At 39.1% G+C, this 24,439-nt stretch overlaps 1 protein-coding gene across 1 annotated transcript in view; it reads left to right on the top strand.

Annotated features, from left to right (window-relative positions):
- The first annotated feature begins 696 nt into the window (after positions 1–696).
- The window catches only part of LOC145985695 (SET domain-containing protein SmydA-8-like), a 50,429-nt gene continuing 26,686 nt past the window's right edge, over positions 697–24,439 (top strand). The window contains exon 1 of the mRNA XM_083119764.1: positions 697–2,022. Coding sequence (XP_082975890.1) covers positions 843–2,022 — 1,180 coding nt within the window. The 5' untranslated portion in view covers positions 697–842. The remainder of the gene's footprint in view (positions 2,023–24,439) is intronic.

Below are 24,439 nucleotides of genomic sequence, written 5' to 3'. Positions count from 1 at the left end.
CAATATAATCCTTGCCTTCCAGTAAGTTCATTGCAAATAAATAAGCATCGATTATACAACAAATGCTATTAAAAGTAGAATTTTCATTATTTATGTACTTTCTAAGTCTTTCGGCGGGAGGGGGGGTTCGGACCCCATGCACCCTCCCCCTAAATACGTCCTTGGCTGATAACAGTTCTAAAGAAGAGAGAGAGAGAGAGATGGAGAGATGGGAAGAGAGAAGCGTGCAACACTGACTCGATATAATCATATTTGAAGTCAAAACTACTTATCTTTGTCGTTACAACAAACACACTCGTTTCCCTCCCGGAAAATTTTGGTACGGAATATTTTAGGAATTTCGCACCCTGATCCAAGCTGCTTCCGAATATTACGGCCGAATTCTTAAATACGGAGGTATTTTTTTATTCGAGAAGTGTAACCCCTCAAAAGATTAAATGAGAAACTCCCGTCTCCGCACCTGGCCGCCCACAAACCACCTAATTTAGCATCGGCTTGTTAGCGATGCATGTGTTGCATCTACACGAAGCGGAAAGCAAGAGGGGTGTGTCGCAGAACGTCTTTGGTTGGTGGAAACGGGAGGTCCAACGCTAGGCTCGTCTCTTTTTTGGCTTCAGTTCAGGCCAGCACTCCTAGGTCAGCGCGCGCTGTCAGTTCTACGATCTGCGGACTGTGGAAAGGTTAACTGCAGGGAGTCCCGAGTCATTTGTGAGTCTTGGCGTTTCCGTGTGCCGCAATAAAAACCGCTGATTCGTTGAGGTGAGGGAGTAAATTCCGTTTCTTTCGGATTAAATTCCGATCATCTGTCGAGCTTTGCTTTAAACCGAAGCTTGGTAGAAAAAATGGGAGCTGTTATTGAAAACACTCGTCAATTGTTGGAAAGTCATTTATCTGGTAATGTACCTGATCTGGAACATTTTCCTTTCGTTCTGGCTAATTCTCCCCTAAGTGGCCGAGGCCTACTTGCAAGTCGTGACATATCAGCTGGTGAACTCATCTTTATTGATATCCCGCTGGCGGTCGGTCCGAAACTCTGTACAGCTCCACTTTGTCTCGGTTGTCACGAGTTGAAAACTCTCGGTGAGCTTAAAACCTGCTCGCGCTGTAATCTTCCAGTTTGTTCGACCGATTGCGAACTGTCAGGTTATCATATAATCGAGTGTCAGCTGTTATCGAAACACGAGGGTAAACGTAATCTGGACTGGAAGAAAGGAAAGCCAATCTTTCAAATCATAACGCCTCTTCGATGCTTGGCGCTCGCTGATAGTGACGTAACGCGCTGGAGAGTGCTGCGATGCCTCGAAAGCAACGTCGACGAAAGACGAAACAAACCAATATACGAGGCTACGCAAAAACTAGTGGTTGAAGTCGTGAGGAACGAGTTAGGTCTGGCTCAGTTCTCGGAAGACACATTACACTCCGTTTGCGGTGTGCTGGATACGAACGCGTTCGAACTGGATTGCGGGAAAATTCGACTCAGAGGTTTGTACCCCCTGTCGGCCATGATGAACCACACGTGCACTCCAAACACGACCCACTATTTCGACCAACACCATCGAATGATAGTCAAGGCTTCCGTGCCTATTGTTTCCGGTTCGGAAATAACAACCACCTACACGTCAGTTCTATGGGGCACGGTGGCCAGACGCCACCACCTACAACTCACTAAGCACTTTCTTTGCACATGCTGGAGGTGTTGCGATCCAACGGAAGGTGGTGCCGCGCTGAACGCTCTCCGATGCACCAAGTGCACCGGTAATTTGCTTCCAGCTGATCCCTTGCACAATGACAGCAATTGGCAATGCACAAACTGTGCGTTTACTCTCCCCGCCAAGCAAGTAAGTTTCGTACAGAATACTCTTGGTAGAATAGTCAAGTCTCTGGACTCCAACGACGTGGCAAAAATAAGAACATTCACTAAACGGTACAGAGATGTCATACCAGAGTGGAACCAGATTATGGTGGAATTCAAATACAGCATCGTACAGCAACTCGGAAACCACGAACGCTGCAAGTGGATAGGTAAGTAATTTAATTAAAATATTGTGTAGATATTTGTTGTGTCAGCTCAAGTTATCGCTTACTGACAAGCAATGTTGTTTATAAGAGTGGCTTAAAAATCCACACCAGAATAATATATTATTAATCATATGCAACGCAATGATCAGTATGAACTGTTTAGTCAGCAAAATCTCGTCGCAGGTTAAAAGGATCAATTGGAACTTATTATCTAGTGGTGAAATTTATGAAGGATGTTATATATTTAAAAGTTTAAAAAGTGAGTTTATTAGATACAACAACCACTTTACAGATTTATTTTAGCCACTTAGTGTACATTGTCTTTAATAGTCTGCCCAGACAGTAACGCGTATTCTTTTTATAAAGGTAGATGCCCCGATTCCCATAATTTTACTAGTAAAAATCCTTTCTATTGTTTTTAAGCTTAATACATTAATGAATATGTACTCTTGAAATTAAATAATAAAGCATTGCATAATTATCAAGTGTATTATCAATAGTTCGATTACTTGTTTTACGATTACTTGTCTAGACTTGTTGACAAATATAAAGTTATATAAACATTATATATAAACTTATCACTGCCCGGTGGTTGATTGATTTTGCTTTATTTTACTTCGCTTCTTGTACCACTTTTAGCTAATTTGCGAAGATAGGGATGAGTGATGACATAATGGACACTCACAAACATCCATGCCCGGCCGGAATTCGAACCCGGGACCCCTGGCGTAACGGCGGTTGAGAAATACTGTCCTACGTTAAATGTTGTCAGTGCCACGCTTCTCATCCATTTAATTGATTGATTGAATTGTTGTTTTAAGTCCACTTTATGCACAGTAAGGTTGATCGGTACTGAACCTACGGTTAAAAGTGGGATCCGAACCACTGTGCCATGTGCCCCAACCGGGTATCGAACCCGGGATCCCTTGATTACAAGGCAACAACGCTACCACTGTGCCATCGGGGAGGCTTCTCATTCATTTAAACAACATAGTTATTACGTATTGTAAATTATATACTTGTATTATATATAATACACATAAAAAAGGTAAAGTGCTCCCTGTGCTTAGCACTACGCCATGAAGGCGTATAGGGGGTGTGGGGGTAACGCCCCACACTTTCTTGATCCGGTCATGAGTGGGGGGATGTGATCAGATTCACTCCCCTGACCGCCTTTACCCCCCAGGGTTTCCCCCAGGTACCCATGTTATTCGACACTGGGTGGTCGCCGGGGCCGCTTCCATCGTTAGAAAAGTTGTATAATACACATAGAAGACTAAAATTGGTAAACGCTGTAAGTGCCACAATAATTCAAACACCGTTTTCCACTTTAAACTGTGAAATGTGCCATGCTTTATAATGTGGTAAACAGTAGCGTACGCAGGATTTCATCGGGGAGTGTTATTTCGAAAACTTTCTACAAATTCACATTACCATTGTTTTATTATACTTTAATTAATTAATAATAATAAATAAATTAATAATTCTTATAATTAATTAATTAATTAATTTAATTACTACTAATGCAGCTGCTATTTATGAAAGAAATAGAACAAAATTACATTTATTTTGTTTCTTTGTTACAAAATAATTGTCTAGCCAACGGTTATTTGTATATGATAAGTGAGACATTTTAATTGTGAAGAAAATCCATAAAAACTAGCAAATATATTAAATTTATTGAAATAATCGAAATATGAAACTCATTCAAGGAGTCCCGCTGGTCTAGTCTGAGAACTTCGTGGGATATCCGGTTTCGATTCCCGGAATTGGTTCGAATTTATCCAGCCTTGTCTCCGCACCCAGTCTCATAGCAATGGGTATCTGAGAGCAACCCTGGGGGATGAAGGCTGCCGGAGCATGGTTCTGATCACATCACCTGCAAAATAGTTCGAGATCGAGAATCTTTGGGGCCCACCACACCACTACGTGTGCCTTCATGGCAGGGTGCTATATGCAGGGGGGAATTTATATTACCTTTACCTATGGAACTCGCCCAGGATGATGATGAAGCGCGAGAATACATGTTGCTAAATTCCACTGAGTCTATGTTTTCGTTGAAAAGTAAGTTTATAGACGTTTCAACACATTTATCACTTCTAGGTGATTCACAAAGCACTTCTTCAACATTATTTAATGATGTGGATGTAGACTCAGCATCACTTGAGAGTTCACAAGGGGCTGTGAACTCAGTACCGGGAAGAACATTTGCAATAAGGTCGTCACACTGCGACGAAGCAAGGAATTTACACAATTCTCGCGAGAGTCACTGCGCGACTCTTTGCAAAAAAAATTGCAAAATTGAACTTTGCGACCGCTTAGATTGTGTTTGGAATGTTGTGTTTTACTTCATGCTGCATGGGAATAATAATTCAAATTATTATTATTATTATTATTATTATTATTATTATTATTATTATTATTATTATTATTATTATTATTATTATTATTATTATTACTGTCGCAGATCTTTGACTGTGATAAATTAGCCATTTTTATTTTTTTCTACAGCATTTTCCATAATATTTCAAAAGCTCAAAGGGGGGGGGGGTTAAACCCGGTAACCCCCCCCCTTGATACGCCACTGGTGGTAAACGTGAAATATGGCTGGTAGCCCTCTAAGTAGTTCAAAGGGTGTGTTGTAAAGATGTCACTAGTGTGCACGTTCTTACGGGCTGATGTGCGGAACAATGCGATTTCCCAACACTTTCGCTTTTGGCACTTACAACGTTTACCACCTCAATACGTGTATACAATACAATAACTACGTTTTTTAAATGGATGAGCAATATATGTGATAACCATGTTTAAATGTAATTGTTTTACGGAAAATGGAAGTTGTTAGAAAACACATTATACCCTGCGTTTCCTAACGGCAGTCCAGCATCCACCATTACATGGTGCGATTATCCATCAAAACAAACCTGCAAAATCAAACTGCTGCCGACTTCCACGGCGGAGTGGTTAGCACATCGCTCTACACAGGTCCCTGGTTCGAATCCTGGCCCGGGCATGGGTATTCTTTGCGAGTGTCCCTTCATCAATTTCATCATATAATTACTCATCGTCGCGATTATCCAAAAGTGGCAGAAAAGCGACGTCATAATTTAAGCAATCAATAAACTGGCATTTGTTTCTGCGTTGTGCTTCTTTGGCAAACTGAAGAAAAGAAGAAAAATGTTGGCAGAAAGAAAGGGTCGTAGCTGATTGGCTGGATTCGAGGGAAGTGCAAGGTTTTTTTTCGTCCGCCCGGGTCGACCTCTGAAGCTAGAAGCACGTGAAGCACTCCGATAAGAGTTTCACTCAGTTTGTTGTGATTCGAGAATTCTGTCAACAAGCCGAGCCAGAGCTGCTGAAAGTAGAAAACAGCTACATTCCCTCCATTGAAACCTTTGGCTTGAGATCCAGGAGTTCTTCTATATTTTGCTCGCAAGAAAATTAAGCATAACCCAGCCAAGCGCGAGTTAGATTCGCAACTCTGTGCTCTTCCTTGAGCAGGATGAAAAATGGGCTGAGATGTTGATAAACATTGGCGTAGTTACATATCGCGAGGCCCTGGGCGACATGTGAATGTGAGGGTCCCTCCAATTTCGAACACTGACTTATATCTATGACACGATATTCAAGAATATTTTCATATATAGCCTAACTACTTTTTCAGTACCTTACAATTACTTGGAAGCCGCGCTTAAGATATTTGATTACGGTTTATGACTTTGTGCAACAATACTCCGTGAAGGACTATTGTAACATTAACAGGCAAAATAATCTTTAATCGTGGTCGCTTTTTTATTTGTAAACTATAGATCTGTTCTTTGAATTAGAACTCGGGGCACGAAAAGTTTCGCACTTGTGCAAATTACCTAAATGTTAGAGGATACTGTGTGAATTCTTCAAATCTGCTATAAACATTAAAAGGTTGGGAAGATTAAAGGGAAAGCTATTTAATTTAAAATAATCTATGTAACATTTCTTTCTTCGTACAAGGAAATATATCTGACCAAAATTTCAACTTATTCTTCATTTGTAAAATACCGGGTGGCCAGAATTCAAATTACCCAACTCAGAGCCCTCTGTAGCCTGTTTGAGGCATCGTAGAACTTTGAAATTTGGTGAATCCACTATGCAGACCATGGGGAAGAGGATGACGATAATAAAAAAGTTCAATTTTCCGCCACCAGGTTGAAATGTGGCGCTGTACTTCCATGATGAGTTGTAATAATGACGTAAACTGTTCCAATTGGTTATAGATTTGACTTTACCTTGCAATCTTGCAATAAACGAGAGATTATTTTCTCGCAACTTCAAGCCACTAACAAATGTCTTTCTAATTCATAACTCAGCTAAATCACTTAACGTGATTATTTGTAGATGTGTAGATCTGTTAATGATCTCTTGAAATAGTCACTGTGTGTTTCGATATTATCGTTTGTAAACAGCGGCGGCTCCAGGATTTATCATCTAGGGTGCTGAGGGGGTGCGGAATGAAATTTAGGGGGCGCGACGTTGAAAATAAAGAAAACAAGAAATATGGATGCATGTTTTAGTCCCTAAGTCAAATATCAATCAACTTTTAGTAGGTATCTATGATAATACCTAGGTATGCTAATGAAATTGAAGAATACTAGTGACTTGCTTTGCTTCATTTTTGCCTGATTTTAGCAAAAGAACGACGTTTGGAAATTTGGAAAGAACAGTTTGTTCAAGGGAGGCCAATGACATACGTATATCAACGGTTGGAGGATTCTTTCCATGCAGAGGCAAGCAAGGCAAAGCATTTTTCCACTTACAGGGGTCGAGATAAATTTTCCCTCCTAATAGTGTTGTTCACTTTCTCTAAAAAAATCCTTGAATTTGAAGTTACTACGTTCCTTATATAATAACTAACATAACTGACAGTGATCGAAATGTACAATTTTAGATTGACATCCATTGTTTTAAGTCCACTTTATGCACATATAAGCTAATCGTGACTGTACTTACAGTTTTAAAGTGGGATCCGAACACTATGTGCCTCCACCAGGTATCGAACCCGAGATCTCTTGGTTACAAGGTAGAACCAATTGAGGTACAAAATTCAGTTGTTAATCAAATGTTAAATACGTTGTATAGGTGACAACAACTGCTGAATGTTCAGTTGGTGTGGTTGGGTAAAAACAAAATCGCTACTAGTATGCAACCTAAAGTTCTGCAATTTGAAATAACACAATAAATACGAAGTCATGTGGTCACTTTCATACATTTCTCTTCACTCTTTTTGAACAGTTTCACTTTTCTGAAAATGTTCCGTTGCTTTCTTACCCCTCTTTTCATATGCTTTCGTTTTACATAATACATAGCCTACCTTCCGTCTGCCTAGATGCTGTGGTCAAGACAAAACGTTAAGTGCACAGCAACTTCTTAGTTTAAATCCCTTGGTCTGCACTGTCCCCAACAACGAACTATAACATTTCCTCGCGAATTTCTGGCCTCTTCGTAACAGTCTTTGAAAAGTCTGAAATGGTACGTTTACTAGAACAAATACAACGAATTAACAAGGAAACTACCGTCACGATACAACTCGCCTTTAATTTACCGAGAACGAACTGATGATACTTGAAAGCAACTGAATTTTTTGTTCCAATGTGTCTTGGAGAAAAGAGGAAGAACAAGCAGGCGGACAACAAAACCGTGTATCAACAGTGTAAAGGAAAACATACAACAACTGACACTGAGCTACATACATTTATTGAAAAACACAAGCAGAAACACCCGAAAAAAACATTCTTAACAACAATTCTGAAAAAAGAAAGACAGTACAGGAAAATAAATGCGGAGTCTCTTTGAGAGTAGGATCAATGTTTGCCTGTTGTAAATAATAACAGTCTCACTTCAGTACCTCAATATGACAGCGACATGACATAATATGACACTGTAGGAGGTAATATTTTCCGTAGAATATAGGTTTTGGATAGGGGGTGCTGAAAAGGGTGCGAAACAAAATGCCTGGCGCCGCCCCTGTTTGTAAAGTACATATATTTGAAGTCAAAACTAATTCCTCATCTTTTGTCGTTACAACACAACACGTTTCCCCCCGGAGATTTTTGGTGGGGGGAATTTTGAGGCCAAAATTGGTGGGGGGAAATCCCCACAGTCCCCCCCAGGATTTCGCACCCTGGGCACGTCACTTCATACGTTGATTTTGCAACGTGCAAGCAGCTGGTACGTAAATGCTTTACACAAGGAAACAACGTTCGAAAACTAAAAATAGTAACAAGCAAGAAATGTAGGTATTCAAATACTCTGAACTTGGCACACTGCGAGAAATTTTAACGAGTTCAGCAAGACTATATTTCAGGATTTTTAAAATGATTCCGCGCTCAAGAATGGCGGACAGCTACATCGACTTTGTATTAAAATTAAAGAATATTAATTTGTCTGATACGGCAAGATGAAAAGTTTGGCTCCACTTATAAAGAGGACGTTGGAACGACGGTGAAATCTTTCGCAGCCAAACAGTAACAATAATTTTACGTTGGGACTTGCTGCAATGTTAAAAAGAAGATTTTCTTAAATTATACAGATATTACCAATGTTCTGAGACAACTAACTATTTTACAACTTACACTGCACACAGTAGTATTAAAGTAATAATAATAATAATAATAATAATAAATTTTCTTTATTCAGCGGGCGAGGTTCAGCCAAGGGCTGCTCTGCCACCTAACCCTTGTCAATATGATAATACATATGAGATTATTATAAACTTATGGAGCAGTAAGCTAAACGTAATAATAATAATAATAATAATAATAATAATACAAATAAAAAAAATTAAAAAAATAAAAAATGAAGAAAGAAAAAATACATAGGAATTAGTTGCATACAAAAAAAAAGTGTAACTAGAAATACAAAAGACAATAGTAATAATAATACAATAATACAATTCCTTTTAGTGAGTGACTTGATACCTTCAGTATGTGCCCCGACTCTGCCATTGTTCCATTAACAGCAGATCTTTTATTTTACCTTTGAAATATAATGGGTTGTTTACACTAGCGATATTTGCAGGCAATGCATTCCATGCTTTGGGAGCTGAAAAGGAGAAAGATGATTTGTAGGCCGTGGTAGAGTAATGGGGTAAATCGAAGTTGTTCCGCTTGCGGGTAACATACTGATGGATTTCCCTACGGGAATGCATCTTCTCAAACAGGTACTGCGGTTTACCTTCTGTCAGTATGCGGCGTATAAAACAGAGATAGTGCAACTTCCTTCTGTTTGCCATGATAAGAACCTGATTATTATTTAAGAATGGAAGAATATGATCGGATCTTTTTGCTTGTAGTCGTTCATGATACAGTATGTAACATTGTCATTCGTACACATAGAATTTCCGAGGAAAAAATGTCATATCTACTAGTAAAGATAATCATTTTCATATGTACCTGGAAATTAATGAAGATTTCGCCAACAAATGTCAATAAAAATGTATGTTCATAGTGTACAAACAGAGCATATAATTTGTGTGAAAGGAGAAAAACACGCTGTTTCATGCAACATTGTTATTCGTACAGGCAAGAGTTTCAATCTTCCTCGCATACAGCGACACCGCTATTCGGGCGATTTCGTGCAGTTTACAACTTCGTAACAAGTTTGAACATGCAGGCGCGCTCCCCGTCAAGCGGAATGCTGGCGTAGGTATTGTTGTAGGCCTATCGTCTATCTATCAGCGTGTTCGAAATGGGCAAGGTGGAGGAACTTAGTTCCGATCTGAAGGATGTTATTATAAATTTGTCTCTTAGAGGTTATTCGTTAAGAAAAATTGGACAAACAGTCAATAAATCACACTCCACAGTTCAATACATAGTAAACAAATTTAGAGAGGAAGGTTCAACACAGAATGTGCCGAGAAAACCAAAAGAGAGACGGTTGAATAAACGTGATGAACGGTTTATTTTAAAAAGAGTGCGAGAAAACCCCCGACTAAGTGTTCCTCAGTTACGACCGTTAGTAGAAAATGTTGCTGGCAAGATGATGTCCGATCAAACTGTCCGACGTGTCTTGTGGAAGCATGGATATCATGGCAGAATACCAAGAAAGAGGCCGTATGTAAATAAGGCGAATCGCAGGAAAATACTTTCATTCGCGAAAGAGCACATCCACAAGGACCAGCAATTTTGGGATAGTGTCATATGGTCAGACGAGTCTAAGATTAATATAAACGGGTCAGATGGGATAAATAGGATCTGGTGAAAATCAAATAAAAACAATGATCACATTAACACAGTTCCAACAGTTAAACACGGTGGTGGGTCATTAATGATTTGGGGCTGTATGTCGTCCAAAGGTGTTGGTACCATCCAGTTTATTGATGGTATCATGGATGCATATGTCTATTTGGACATATTGAAGAACAATGTAAAGCAGAGTACCCAAAAAATGGACATGCCGCCTATCTACAGATTCCAACAAGACAATGACAGTAAGCATAAGGCGCGAGTTAACATGAATTGGCTAATATGGAATGTGCCCAAACTACAACAAACACCAGCTCAAAGTACAGACTGACATCCCATTGAGCATTTATGGGCAATTTTGAAGAGGCGAGTCCATAAAGCAGGCGTCAAGTCCAAACAATAGTTGAAAACTGTTGTGTAAGCCGAGTGGAATAAAATAAGCTCTGAAACATGTCGGAAACTGAAGAACAGGTGTCAAGCAGTAATTAATGCCAAAAGATACGCATCAAAGTATTAGAACTGTCAGTCAATTTGCTCTGAATATACTTATTTCCTTTTTTCTTTTATACTATTAAGTGTACGAATAGAAAAGTTGTACAAAAAATGGCATGTTCCTCTTTCGGTTTCATTTAATTTATTATTGTCATTGGTTATACAGAATTTGGGTAAGATTTTATGTTCCTAATGATATTAGTTATTGAATTGTAAAGAAACAATTTCAAAAGAGTGTATTTCCTTTCGGATATTAAAGCATTTTCTTTGAAAATCAGTGTGTACGAATAATAATGTTACATACTGTATGCTATGGAGAAAAATAGTAAGACTTGTCGATATTTGCCCTTATTTGTTGAAGAAAATGAGTTATATTATCAGTGTTCAAGTGAAGAGAGCGGAAACATTAGAAATTCACTTTCTAAATTTCAATGGTTTTAGTGTTATGACAATTTGACCTCCAAATAATAATAATAATAATAGCAACAAATGTACAGGTGTGTTTCACCTACGTCACAATCTGCTGAATTATGGCTTCGATCAGCCATCATGGAGGCTAGTTCTTGTAAACTTACGAGATTAATTAAAGCGGGCGAGCGGAAGATTTGAACCTTGTTTACGATGGTACATTGTGCAGTATGCGGTGTTTCAATCAGAAGCTCACGTTATTTCACGATATTTCCTTGCACACGACAAACAGAATTGACCGCAAACATGGCGGCTGTGCGCATCATGACGTCACATGAAACCCACATGCATTTAATATTTTAAGCATGTTTATTTTAAAACGCATTTTTTTTTAGTGGAGTTCCCGGATTATTGATTACCTCCTTGGAAGTTGTAATAATTATTCCTTATGAATAAGAAAATTAAAAATGATGGGGAAATAATGGAAAGATTTTCTCTTCAGTTTAGAAGTGAATTTTGAAATGTGAAAGACAACATAAAGGGAGGGGTGTCGAGGAACAGTGCCGAGACGAAATCAAGACAACCGTATAAAACTGAGACTAAAACTTTCGAGATGAAACCGAGAAGGAGACGAAGTTTGTTGTCTAAACTAGTTCGAGAATATGGAATTAAGCCCCTATCACACGGAACTGGATTTCTAGTAGGAATGCCCTAGTTGGCGCTGAACTAACTTTCTAGGTAGCAATCATGGCCGCCTGGCTGACTGCTTGACTGGTTTGGAGGAATAGGACATGTTCTAATTGCTACTTGCTTTCCTCGACTGGATTCTGTGGAACAGCCAATCAGAGCAAAGTTTCGCCATGTGAAGATAATCTGCGAGTGTGCAAAGGAGCGCTTTTGTCTGTGGTTTCCGAGTGTTACTCCAGCAATATATAACGCATACAGCATGAAAGGCGCGTTGAGTTTCACCATCTATGCTGAGTGCACGGTGTTTACATTTGAAACAACTAAAATATTCTTCCATAGCTGTACAGTAACCGTTGTAAAGTATGTATTTAAGCAGCGCCATTGTTTTGTACCTAATAACGTTGTATACGAAACGTTATTCCTCTCGGTTGAATAGTTATCGGCTTTTAAAAATGTGAAGTGATACATTGTTTACATCTAACGCGGCCGCCATTACAACTTCCCTCGTATGGGAACAAAAGTCTATCGACAAGTACGCTGATAAGTAGAGCCCGGAAGTTTGGCAAAATGCCTCTTTTTATTTACTGCATATATTGATAAATTTTTTCCGGATATACGTTTTTTATGTTGTTTCGAATGATTTAGAAGCCTTTTCATTTTGCCTATTTTGCCTATTTGGGACCCCACTGCCTATTTTTAATTATAATGCCTTTTTCTGCCTTTTTCAATGAAATTTGACCATTTTTTTAAAAAAAAATTTTGGCATTTATTTTTATTCCGTTTATTACGTGAATAATTTTCGCCTTATTTAAGTAATATTGAACTCACGCATGTTTCAACATTGCTGAAGGAGAAAAGTGTGAGAAAAAAGTATTTCATGCTCAGTTAGGATATTGCCTTTCGGTTAACATTTCCTTGTGCATGATTGACTGCTGAAGTGGACAGGTTGATTTCGAACACAAAGAAGATATTTCTGAAATCTCCCTCTCGAACCCGAAAATTTCAGGAAGTTGCGCCTGAGCTTAGTTTACCTCCGCAACCAATCTTGACGAGATGGGGAACCTGGATATCAGCAGCTATATATTATGCTAACAACCTTGAAAGAATCAGTGAGGTGATCGATGCTCTTCCAGAGAATGAAGCGGCTTCAATTCGTGAAGTGCAAAAACTCCTGTGCTATTCAGAACTAAAGAATGAACTGTCGTTTATTTTTGCACATTATGGTGCATTGCCAGAGACAATTACAAAGCTAGAAAAAAGAGGTGAGACTCTTGTAGCATCCATGAAAATCTTCGAGGAATCTATGCAGCAGATGATGGATGTGCCAGGAGAAAAGGGGTCAGCTGTTACGGAAAAGTGCAAACAGGTAGTGAGTGCAAATAAGGACTTGAAACAATTGAAAACAATTTGTGATATTCTAAAAGATGAAAATGCTGTTACCAAAATGAGTCCAGCTACATTAGCTTGTTCTATGTATGCTCCAATAACTTCTGTCGAAGTAGAAAGATCATTTTCTATTATGAAAAACATTCTCTCTGACAGACGACTATCAATGAATGTTGAGAACTTAAAAAAACACCTTGTAGTTACGTGCAATCAAGACGGAGAAAATTGAAATGCTCTTCCCAATGTAGATTTTAACATGTTGCCAGAAATTATATATAAAAGTAAGCGACTTCCAAATGTGTCATTTTTCGGTTTATTTTGCCTTTTTTTTCATTTTTAGTGCCTATTTTCCACATTATAAATGCCTTTTTGCCTGCCTATTTTAACGAAAATAAATGCCTGAACTTCCGGGCTCTACTGATAAGTATCGTGTGAGGATAAAACTACCAAATTAGTAGCCAGTCCAGCGCCAACTAGGGCATACCTACTGGAAATCCAGTTCCGTCTGATGCGGAAGGCATAAATTAGGAGGGTGTGGGTGGGGGCCAGTTGCCCCCCACTTTTAGCCACTCTTCTCCTCACTCTCACGAAACAGGTTTGGAGCAATTCCGTCTCGCCTTGTTACGGAAACTTTGATAGGAAAAATCACTACTTGTCCTTTCATTACGAACACTGGTTATAATTTGTAATATTAAATGATTTTACTATGTGGTGCTAAGTCATGCATTGCCTAAATACAGGGTGATATGATTCAAAAGTCCTGAACACACCCTATAAAATGTAAAGGAGTTAAGCTGGGTACAACTGGTCATAATATAAACAAGTTAGGCCTAGGGGGAACCATATGGGTGTGTTCCAAGCGGACATCAGACATATTGGTTGCCGCCATATTGAATTTAACTCAAATTTTTTAAATGGAAAGGAAAGGAGGTGATGTGACATATCAAATCAATCTAGAATTTCACGAGAAATGCAATGGCGAAGGTTTTTCCAAACTATCTTTAATCAGTAAAATTTTTGACTGCTTGGTTGTAACAAAATGTCTCATTTTCCAGGTGTGAGAAAACAGTGCCAGAATGCTCTTCTACAGGTACTGTCGTTATTGTCAGATCTTTACTGGCGCCAGTTGCGTAGCGTTATTGAACGCCAATATGCCCGGCGTTCAATGATTTAATATGGGTAAAAAATGCGTGAATGCCGTAAATATAAAGTAAAACATTACTGATTAGATATGTGTTTGAGCTATATGGCATTATAATAGCTATTTATCGCGGTACGCCTACAACGCTTCACTAAACAGCTCTCGTTATAGCATTTTTCTAATGCCTTGGATAGCCGGACACCGGGTAGGTTTGGCCTACAGGACTCTGCCTCGCTCGAGGGAAAGTTTGGATCTCTACATCATGGGCGACATGCTCTCTCGAACGCAGGCGTACGGAGCGCCTGATTGGTTCTAGGGCTCATATGATCCCTATGACTAGACTTACCATATTTTTTTGGGTCCAACCCAGGACATATTTGCGATCAACTCGTTCCTGCTGAATTTCAGTTTTCTTTACAAAAATAAATTGAAATTTCTTAAAAGCCTTAACATTTTATTGGAACATTAAACTATAAATTGTACAAGAAAAAATATTAACATTATTTTCTAAAATCAATCAATTAATTTTCAAATGTTTTATTGAATAATACATTTTTTGATGTTTAGGAAGCCTCTCTGTTCTAGGCAGCATTATCTGTTAGTTGACTCAGTTGAACTTTTCACTAGACATGACTCTTTTCAGAAATGGTTTGTTTGTTTTAATAACATAATAAAATTCACAACATGAAAGTTCTGAATTAATTTTAACATTCAGCAGATGTTTAACAGTGGATTCTAGAAGTCTACCAAATATTCCCCATAATTGAAAATACTCTCTCAACTGGAGCAGATGTTCCAGGCAAAGACATAGCAAACTCAACCATTTTAGAAATGTTGTTACGTAAAATATCAGTCTTTTGAAACACCTTAAAAACTGGTCGTGAATATTCAATACCGGTAGCTATTTTCATGTTCAGATTCTCAAAACCCCGGACATTTTGAAATCCCGGTCAGCACTAAAAAACCAGGACTGTCCGGGCTAATCCCGGACGTATGGTAAGCCTACCTATGACCCTTCCTGCCCTAAAAAAGAACAGTTTTCGTAAGAGTTTTCATTCCTCGCGGTATGAAAGGTTAGAAACAGAGATTATTCATGGGCGAAGTTCAACCTGTGGCTGCTTTAACCCGCAAAACAAATATATCATTTAGAAAGTTTATTTGTTCGTTAATATCTAAATTCTTTATATTTTGTCAATGGATATGTTTAGCATTCGTTGCAAGACTGTTAACATCGAATTATCTCTGGACGGAATTATTTTAAAATGTTAATCAGGTTTTTTATGTCGCAACGCGATGTATGCCAGTCAGTAGTCTGAATTATTAATAGGCACTGTTACGTCAGTAGAGTGTACGATAGGTGGATCATCCGCCGACCTCTGTGGCGGAGTGGTTAGCATGGGTATTCTTAATAGAGTCCTTTCAACTTCATTACTTATAATATTCATCTTCGCGATTAGCCAAAAGTGGCAGAAAAGCGAAGTAAAATAAACCAAATCAATCAATAGTTCGATCATTCACAATAATAATGCGTCTACTATTGTTCTATAAGCGCTTACGATTCTGGTAGGTTTTTTCAATGACTTGCGTCATGCCGAGAGGTTTCCTTGATTACCTGGGTGTGCTGAGAGAAACAAAATATTGTTTTGCTACACGTGTACTATCTTTTGGGCAAAAGGCTCCTATTGGCGTATGGTCTTCTGAGTTGAACAACCTAATTAAAAAAGCGATAAAATACCTGTCTTCCAATCCTTTGTTGTATAGTGAGGCATCTCATTTGCTAGCTTTTAATATGCATGGATCATGTTTTATGGAAAGCCGGTCGACTTCAGGCAACAAAACACAATGAAATTTTACTTTCAAATATACAATATTTAAATCGAATAATCCCATAAGTAATCTGGCGTAGCCTTCCTTTGGACTTGGCGTTCCCACTTGAAATGCTCATGCTACGCCACTGACTGGCGCTAATGCCATAGCTGCATCCTGCACAGGGATGTACTTCATCCTCGCAATATACCGTATTTACGTGGATTAGCACCTTCTCTGAACATTTATCCTTCGAGAAGTAGGAAGATTCTCGTGTTGCGCCCGATGGTGTAACGGGGTCTCTGGTTCGATAATAGTGGCACATAGTGGTTCGAATCACGCTTTGTCGACCTAGAGGCGGAGAAGTTCTCTCAGCGCGCTACGACGCCAGCTCTTTGTGAGTGTCCCTTCATCAATTTCATCATATCATCACTCATCCTCGTCTTCGCAGTTAGCCAAAAGTGGCAGAAGAACCGAACTAAAGTAAAGTAAATAAAATAAAATAAAAAATCAATTGAATCATAGTTTAAACTGTAGTTTCAGTCCCGATTAGCCTCTCTGTGCATAAAGTGGAGTTAACACTCAAACTCCAGTACTTTCCATTATCCCTATTATATACGGTGCAAAGATTACAAAAACATTTCTTGGTCATGCGCTTCATTCACCATAAATTATAAAATCCGTGCGGAACTATGCCATAGAGAATAGTGAAATTGGAAATGATTCAAAGATGGGCATAAAACTCAATTATTCAGGTTTAATCGGCTGGACCTTTGGCATGCAAATGGGCAATTTTTTTAAAATTTTCCTTTCCATTCGAAAACTTCTTGGATATTTCAAAATATGGAACATTACATCAGCTAAGAATTCCTTCTAGAGCATTGACGTGGATTTTCATGTAGTTTTCTTTCACTGTTGTCTAGATATTATCAATAGTTTAATAGACTTATGTAATCACAAAACTATTGACAATATCTAGACAACAGTGAAAGAAAACTACACGAAAATGCACGTCAATGCTCTAGAAGGAATTCTAAGCTGATGTAATGTTCCATATTTTGAAATATCCAAGGAGTTTTTCGAATGGAGAGGAAAATTTGAAAAAATTCGCCCATTTTCATGCCAAAGGTCCAGCCGAGCCTTAAATATTGACATTTATAATTTAATAATTGAAAACCTCCTATCAAAAGATTTCCAGGACAGCTTCCTGTGGTGGTTCTTCGCCCCCCACAAATGACATTATGTGCACACAGCAGCTAAATAATAATACATCGCAATAATTTTCCTTTATATCGATTTACAGAGCGATGGGGATTGGGGAGAATTGTCCCCTTTGTCCCCTTTGCTTCGGCGGTTCAGCAATTGTAAACTTCTTTTCAGAAGATGGGCAAAATTGTCATCTAACATGTGTGGAAAACAGGCACTAGACATGTCTACGAGCTCTGTTTATCTGCTATTTTCGTATTTTCCGTCGTACAATTTGTAGTATTTCGTGTAGACCACGTGGGCACAGGCATTGCAACTACGCTGGCACTCGGCCGTAGCTGTTGGTCACTGCCAGGAAAGGGGGAGGGGGAGGAAAGGGGGGCTTGAATAGCGTACTCGCTTTAATTAGGAGGTATTTTGGTGAACGTTTTTGTTGACAGGCGTCGCTTTGTGTACGCTGGGGTCTATTTTTAGTTTGGCGAGAAGTCAAAGAATTGGCAGAGGCATCCACAACTACGTATGATTCATTTCTGGAATGGCACGCTATTCTGTTCCAAGATTAGCGAGTAATAAATAACGGCTGCTTTATTCTCGCTCGCAGAAGGCGGGCCATAAGAAAGATTCCATAGTGCTTTTCTACCACGACCTGTCACGTCAAATTCTTCATGTTCGCACCCTGAAACAGGGACGTCGGAACTTATTTTGGAGTTGGGGGCAGATTTTTAAATCCATCAACCAGATTCTACAATCTCTTCCCCCATATATATATATATATATAATATAGTTATTTAATATATGAATATCCACAGTGGCTCATAAGAGATAAGAGGAGGCCGAGAGGCCTCTATTACGGATTATTTTTTTTACTTACAATTCCATTAAACGGTGCTTAATGCAAGAAAACTGAAATATTATGTCTTACGATAATTACCCCAAATTTCCATCCCTGCCTGGTACTCGATCTTCGCATGCAGTTAGACATGATGGTATTGAGGCATTTCCTTAATGATTGGTAAAATAACTGAAAACGCCCTACTTTTAAAAGGGGATGAAGTACACTTGCAAACCTATTGAGATAATCCATGTTTCTGAAACTTTCTGATCGATGTGTTGCAAAGAAAGTTGCCCGTGTTCTCATTTACCATTTCATCATTTTATAAGTCGTGGAATAATTTTAACATGAGATTGAGACAACATGGTATATTTTATTTTGTAGGCGCTATATTTTTTAAATTTTAACATAGCTATAAAACATTTCTGCTTCTAAAAAGGTGTAAAAAGAATGGCGCAAGTTGGCACAAAAAAGAGACCGATTCTTTCACCTTTTACAGATATTTGCAAATCTCAGACTGCTATTCAGAGATTGAGATTAAAAAATGAAACTCTCAGTAATTTTAGAGCATTTGCTAGTCTAAAGTGTTTCAACGAAGACTTTCAAATGTAGAGTTAGTTGGAGAGGTTCGAGGTATCAAATATGGGTCAAGTCGCCACGCCACGCCAACAGCTTTAAAATGAGATCTTTTGATCTGTAATTATCATAGCAGCTAGGTACCTGGTATTGCATTTGAATGAAATGAGTCTGGACTTTACAAGACTGAAGGCGTCAGGAGAGACCGTCCCCCTCTCCCCCCAAGAAGTCTAAAATATCGACCATGCCTCGACCTTGCCACTAAAACTAAACAATGACTACTCCAAACGTAAAAGTAGATCAGCTGCTAACATAAGAATAAATGGTGTTACCTCTCTCTGAGGTCTAAAACTAAGTCATCAGTCATGAACATGACGTTTAAAAGAAACAGTAAACTTCTAATAAAAATGTTCAAGCAATAAAAGATCCTCGCTTCCCACGAGAGGAGGTGGTTCATACACTCCAAAGTTTGAAGCTTTAAAACCCGAAAGGGCAGATGGCACTTGTCTGTCTCTAGTCTCGTATTTTTCTGCCCTTTCACACAGAAAATATAAATTAGTAGAAAAAACGTAAGGAGAGAAGTAAAACTTACCAGTCATTTGATTCTACATCAGGCGACTAAGTGCAGTGCAGTGATCTTCCGACGCGACCTTGCAGTCGGTGTACTTTCTGCAAATGATTTACACGTACTGTACATGTGCACAGTTATATCGCTTGGTGCGGAAAGAAATCCAAACTCGTCACTACAATTTCCAGAGTAAATGCCGAAACAGGCCTTCTGCACTTGTTCTACTCTGAACAATAACTGTGTCATCTGACCAACTCTAAATTTGGAAAGTGAATGGGAGATTAGCCTAGACTTGAATTTCCAAGAACTTGCAAGGTGCAACTTTTCTATGGTCGATGACGTTTTTGACAGCAATGGGTCCTTAATGAAAGCTCGTGTTCGGAAAGTGCACCGGAAGATTAAAAGTTAAGAAGTCCTCTGTCGCTCTACTCCGATGCATTGTTAGATGTGAGCTTCAAAGTAAAACTGGAAACAGAAGCAGAAAATTCCTACGGGGATACTTGATTTGCAGAGACCTGGCTGCGATGTCACGTGCTTCTTGCTGTTAAGGGAAACTTGAGTGCACGTTCACAAATCTAGTGCAAAAATATTTTTCCAAATATTTCTGAAAACCAAGATAAGTTGAAATAGATGTAGTCTCATTTTTAGGGAGTGACTGTGGGTGGGGGGTTGGGTGGGAAGGGGAGCAAATATACAATCTTGCCCCTCCTCTGTGGTTTCTTCACGTCAGGCAATAACGAAAGCATTTGTAGGTAGAGGCGGAACAACCAAAGAATGAACGTTTGTTTCTTGGCCATTCAGATTTAATAAAAGTTTCCTGTTTGTTTTAAACGTCATGTTCAGGGCTGATGCTTAGTTTTAGACCTCAGAGAGAGGAAACGCCATTTATTCTTATGTTCACGTGTGAGTTTTTTTACTCGTGCATATAGCACCGTGCCATGAAAACACATTTACGAAATGTGGGGGTAAGGCCCACACGTTCTCGATCTCGGACATTTTGGAGGTGATTTGATCAGCATCACGCTCCAGCCGCCTTTACCCCCAAGGTTGCTCCCAGGTACCCATTCATTTGAGGCTGGGTGTGCCCCGGAGCTGCTTTATGCTGGGAAAAGGCCGGAAAAATTCCGACCTTAGATCACCCACCCCGGGAATTGAACCCGGCTCTCCGCGTGACAGTCAGACGCCCTACCGACTAGTCATCCGCACCTCCTCGCATTCGTCTCGAATTGTTTTCCACCTTGAACTTTTAAGCTAGAAGGGTCAAGCTTCGTCTGCTCCCCTGTTCGGAATCCTTGCATCCATGCAATGTAGTTGTAGATGGAAAATAATAGATTTAAAATTAAGCTGTTCTCTGCCCACCCCTCCCTTCCCATCGGGGTTTATTGTTTCACACCGACCGCACCTGTACATACAAACTCTGCTAGATACAAAGGAAAACTGGACACGAAGCTGCGAATTCCTAGGGGGTAATTCCACCTTACGCTTGATTTGCGGAGACGTGGCTGTGATTCTTATCTGCACATGGATCTTCCTGTCACTTACTTCTTGCTGGCAGATAAAACTTGAGTCCGCGTTGATTTAACATGTGCAAAAATATTTTTCCATTTTTTTCCAAAACGAAACATAAGTAGGAAAAATAGTGTCTCATTTTTAGCACGCGACCGGGGGTTCAAAAAGACTATCTTGCCCCCTCGATGATAAGTGGGGGGCAAGTCGCCCCCTGCCCCCTCCCCCCGGTTCCGACGTCCCTGCCCTGAAACAGAACCAACAACCAGGTTAGTTTGACCTCTTTTTATGTTATGTATTTTTTCTAATTTTACGTCGTTGGCCTTCCCCAATCACTAGCATACGCAGGGGAGGCTTGAAGGGGCTACAGCCCTCTCCGAAATTTTGAGAAAATCAACATTTTCAAATCAAAACCGAGTGATAAATGCAAACCGCCCTTAAAATACTCCCGTTGCAATTTTTGAGAGTATAAAATTTTCAACATACAAAATATCTTATTTGTGTATACTGTCCCATAGAAAGCAGCTATGAACTATCCAGCCCCTCCCGAGAAAATACCCTGCATCCGCCAGTATCCCCAATAGGTTAATCGTGGCGATGAAGATGAATGATGAGCTTGAGTTTTTGTTTTAAGTTCATTTTATGCCTCATTACATGAACTATGATGAGTCAAATGTCCCTTAACACCCCCTACAAAATGTAAAGGAGTTATCCTGGGTATAATTGGTCATGAAAGAAATAGGTTAAGCACAGGGAGATCCCTAGCCGTGAGTGTCAAGCGCAGGTCCGGCATATTGTTGACCGCCATATTGAATTCAACGCAAAAATTTCAAAGGAAAGGGGGTGATGTGATATATCAAATCAGGCTAGAATTTCACGAGAAATGAAGTGACGAAGATTTTTCCAACATATATTTAACCAGCACAAAGTTATTACTGCATGCTTGTAACCATTTTCTCCTTTTGGAGGTGTTAAAAACAAAGTATTAAGAATGCTCCTAACGTGTTAGGAACTCATCGAGATCACGCTGACATCTCGGGAGAGAAAGAAGTATACGCACCATTGCATATGATTTTAATCAGCGACATTCACCAAATAGTTGATTGATTGATTGAGTTGGTGTTTTAAGTCCACTTTGTGCACAGTAAGGCTAATCGGGACTGGACCTACAGTTTAAAGTGGGATCCGAACGACTATGAGCCTCCACCGGGTATCGAACCCAGGACCTTTATTACAAGGTGACGACGCTACCACTGCGCCATCGGGGAGGCCTTATACTTGAATAGTGAAGATTATTGGGAAAAGTAAGTATCTCAAATAATTATGTGTTAGTTCCTTTGGAATGAAAAATTCTTCAGTGACGAGGCTAATTTCTATGTTCACGGTGAAGTTAATAAAAAGAATATGCAATACCTGTGATTTGATAATCTACAGTAGACAGATCCCAGCCGAATGGTTGTTGCTGGTAAGCTAATGATGTGGTATAGTGTATGGAGAACGGGAATGGTTGGTCCATATTCAACAACCGAACCTTAAATGGTGAGGGCTTCTTGGATTTGGTAAGTGAACAGGTTTTTCATCCTAGTTTACGGGATATGGCATTTTCCAGAGTTTTGAAACAGGACAGAGTGTAACCACACTATGTGGACATTTTGGCAATTTCTTCATGGTAATTTTCTAGGTAGACTGATGGGCACACGGGATCTATTAAAAGGCCTGCACATTCCCCAGATCTAACATCGTAAGAGGAATTTTACCTTCAAAAACATTTGAAGAGAATGGTGCATGCTCTAAAAGTCCCTGATATTGACCATCTGAGAGAAGGCATAGTTGCTGCCTGCGAATATGTTGCACCTGCTACCATAGGCGTAGCTACGGGGTGTGCCGGGTGTGCCTAGGCACACCCTAATGGGCTGCTTTATCAAAGAGAATTAAAGACAGATATTTCAATAAGAGAGAAAATAAGCGGCAGTTTGTAAGAAGTTGAAAATGTCATTACTTGTTACAAACGTGTGCATTTTCGATTTTTTGATGTCATTGGAGAAAGAAGATATTTACTGTATTCTACTCTGTACTGCAGCGCTTTTCTTCTATACCTGTCACAAGCTGCACGTGTGAGAGAGCTTTCCCCAAGCTTACCCAAGTTAAAACTAAATTAAGAGCAACTCGGAAGCAGGATAGATTGGAAGCCCTGCTCTTGCTATTTGTGGAACAGGAACAAGCTTAGTCTATTGATGTAAATGAAGTTATTGATGAGTTTAAGAACATTGTTGTACCTTTTGACAGACGTCTCTTGTTATAGATGACGTGTATTTTGATGTATTTGTTTGTAAGATTTATGAACACTTTGTGTGTAATTTCTATGCAATTTGACTTTCTTTTCTACTACATATATTCAGAAATTTTCAACACTGTCATTTGATGAATTTATATTCCTTTACAAACATCAGTGCAGTTAAAGAGCCAAGTGATTGTGTTGCAAAATATGCTATTAAAAAGGTACAAGACCTCATATTTTTTCTTTGTGCACACCCAAATATAAAGGTCTAGCTACGCCTATGCCTGCTACATTGCCAAATGTTATGTGTGAGTGTGAGAGACGTCAACGAGTGTGCTCACAGGAACATTGACAACATTATAATGTGCATATATCGTAAGTCAAAGATATGCGTATAACCTTTTGCTGGCTAAAGATACGTTGGAAAAACCTTCGTCACTTCATTTCTCGTGAAATTCTAGCCTGATTTGATATATCACATCACCCCCTTTCCTTTGAAATTTTTGCATTGAATTCAACATTCGACTCGTCATAGTTCATGTAATGAGTCTTTTATCAGTCACATAGTTACACATATTATTTTTTATCTTCTGATCCCATTGCAGTCCCAGAATCATATTTTGATATGTTTTAGGGTATGGCATGAGGGACCAAATATATTTTTTTCATGATTTTTGGTGATGACATGTTTTGAGATATTCAAGGTCAAAGGTCAAGGTCACGTGATAAAATTATATTTTTATCCAATGGTAGGCTTGTTATATATCACTGGAAAGCTTGTTCAATTCCCTGTACAATAAGCTTTATTTGATCTTCCTACACAAAATAGGGGCGGAGTTACAGCAGATTTAGTATAGCTAAGCGGGCTCAAAAAGGGCAATTTATGAGAACTTTGACCTTGAATAATTTAACAATTACAAGACAAACGAAACTAAAAGTTTTCATAGTTACTACGTTCCATGCATAGTTTCAACTCCCCCAAAATTAATGAAAATCGGTGATGGCCAGGTTGGAAATTGCACATATCTCTGTTGATTTGGCATGGAATGACTCTATAGTATAAAACTTAACATTGACTTCAGTAATGCGCCAAACATGTACTCACGTAACACAACACTGCGAGCAAAGCGAGCAAGAAAATTTTTACATCCATTTCTTTGCAAGCTTTCAAGAATATTAATTTAATGGAGCGTCAATACTTTCTTAGGATCCCGAGATATTTAGTCTTTTCCAGCTTCTCTTTTGACACATTCCGGGTCAAAAACATGTGGCTAAGGTGTCGCTAAATACAGTCTCCAAAATTTAATGTTCCAACTCT

Source organism: Lepisma saccharinum, chromosome 3, assembly GCF_977018435.1.
Source record: "Lepisma saccharinum chromosome 3, izLepSacc3.1, whole genome shotgun sequence".
In the NCBI taxonomy this organism is placed as follows: Eukaryota; Metazoa; Arthropoda; class Insecta; order Zygentoma; family Lepismatidae; genus Lepisma; species Lepisma saccharinum.
Note: the sequence above shows the minus strand (reverse complement) of the source record. Positions and strands in the feature narration are given on the sequence as shown.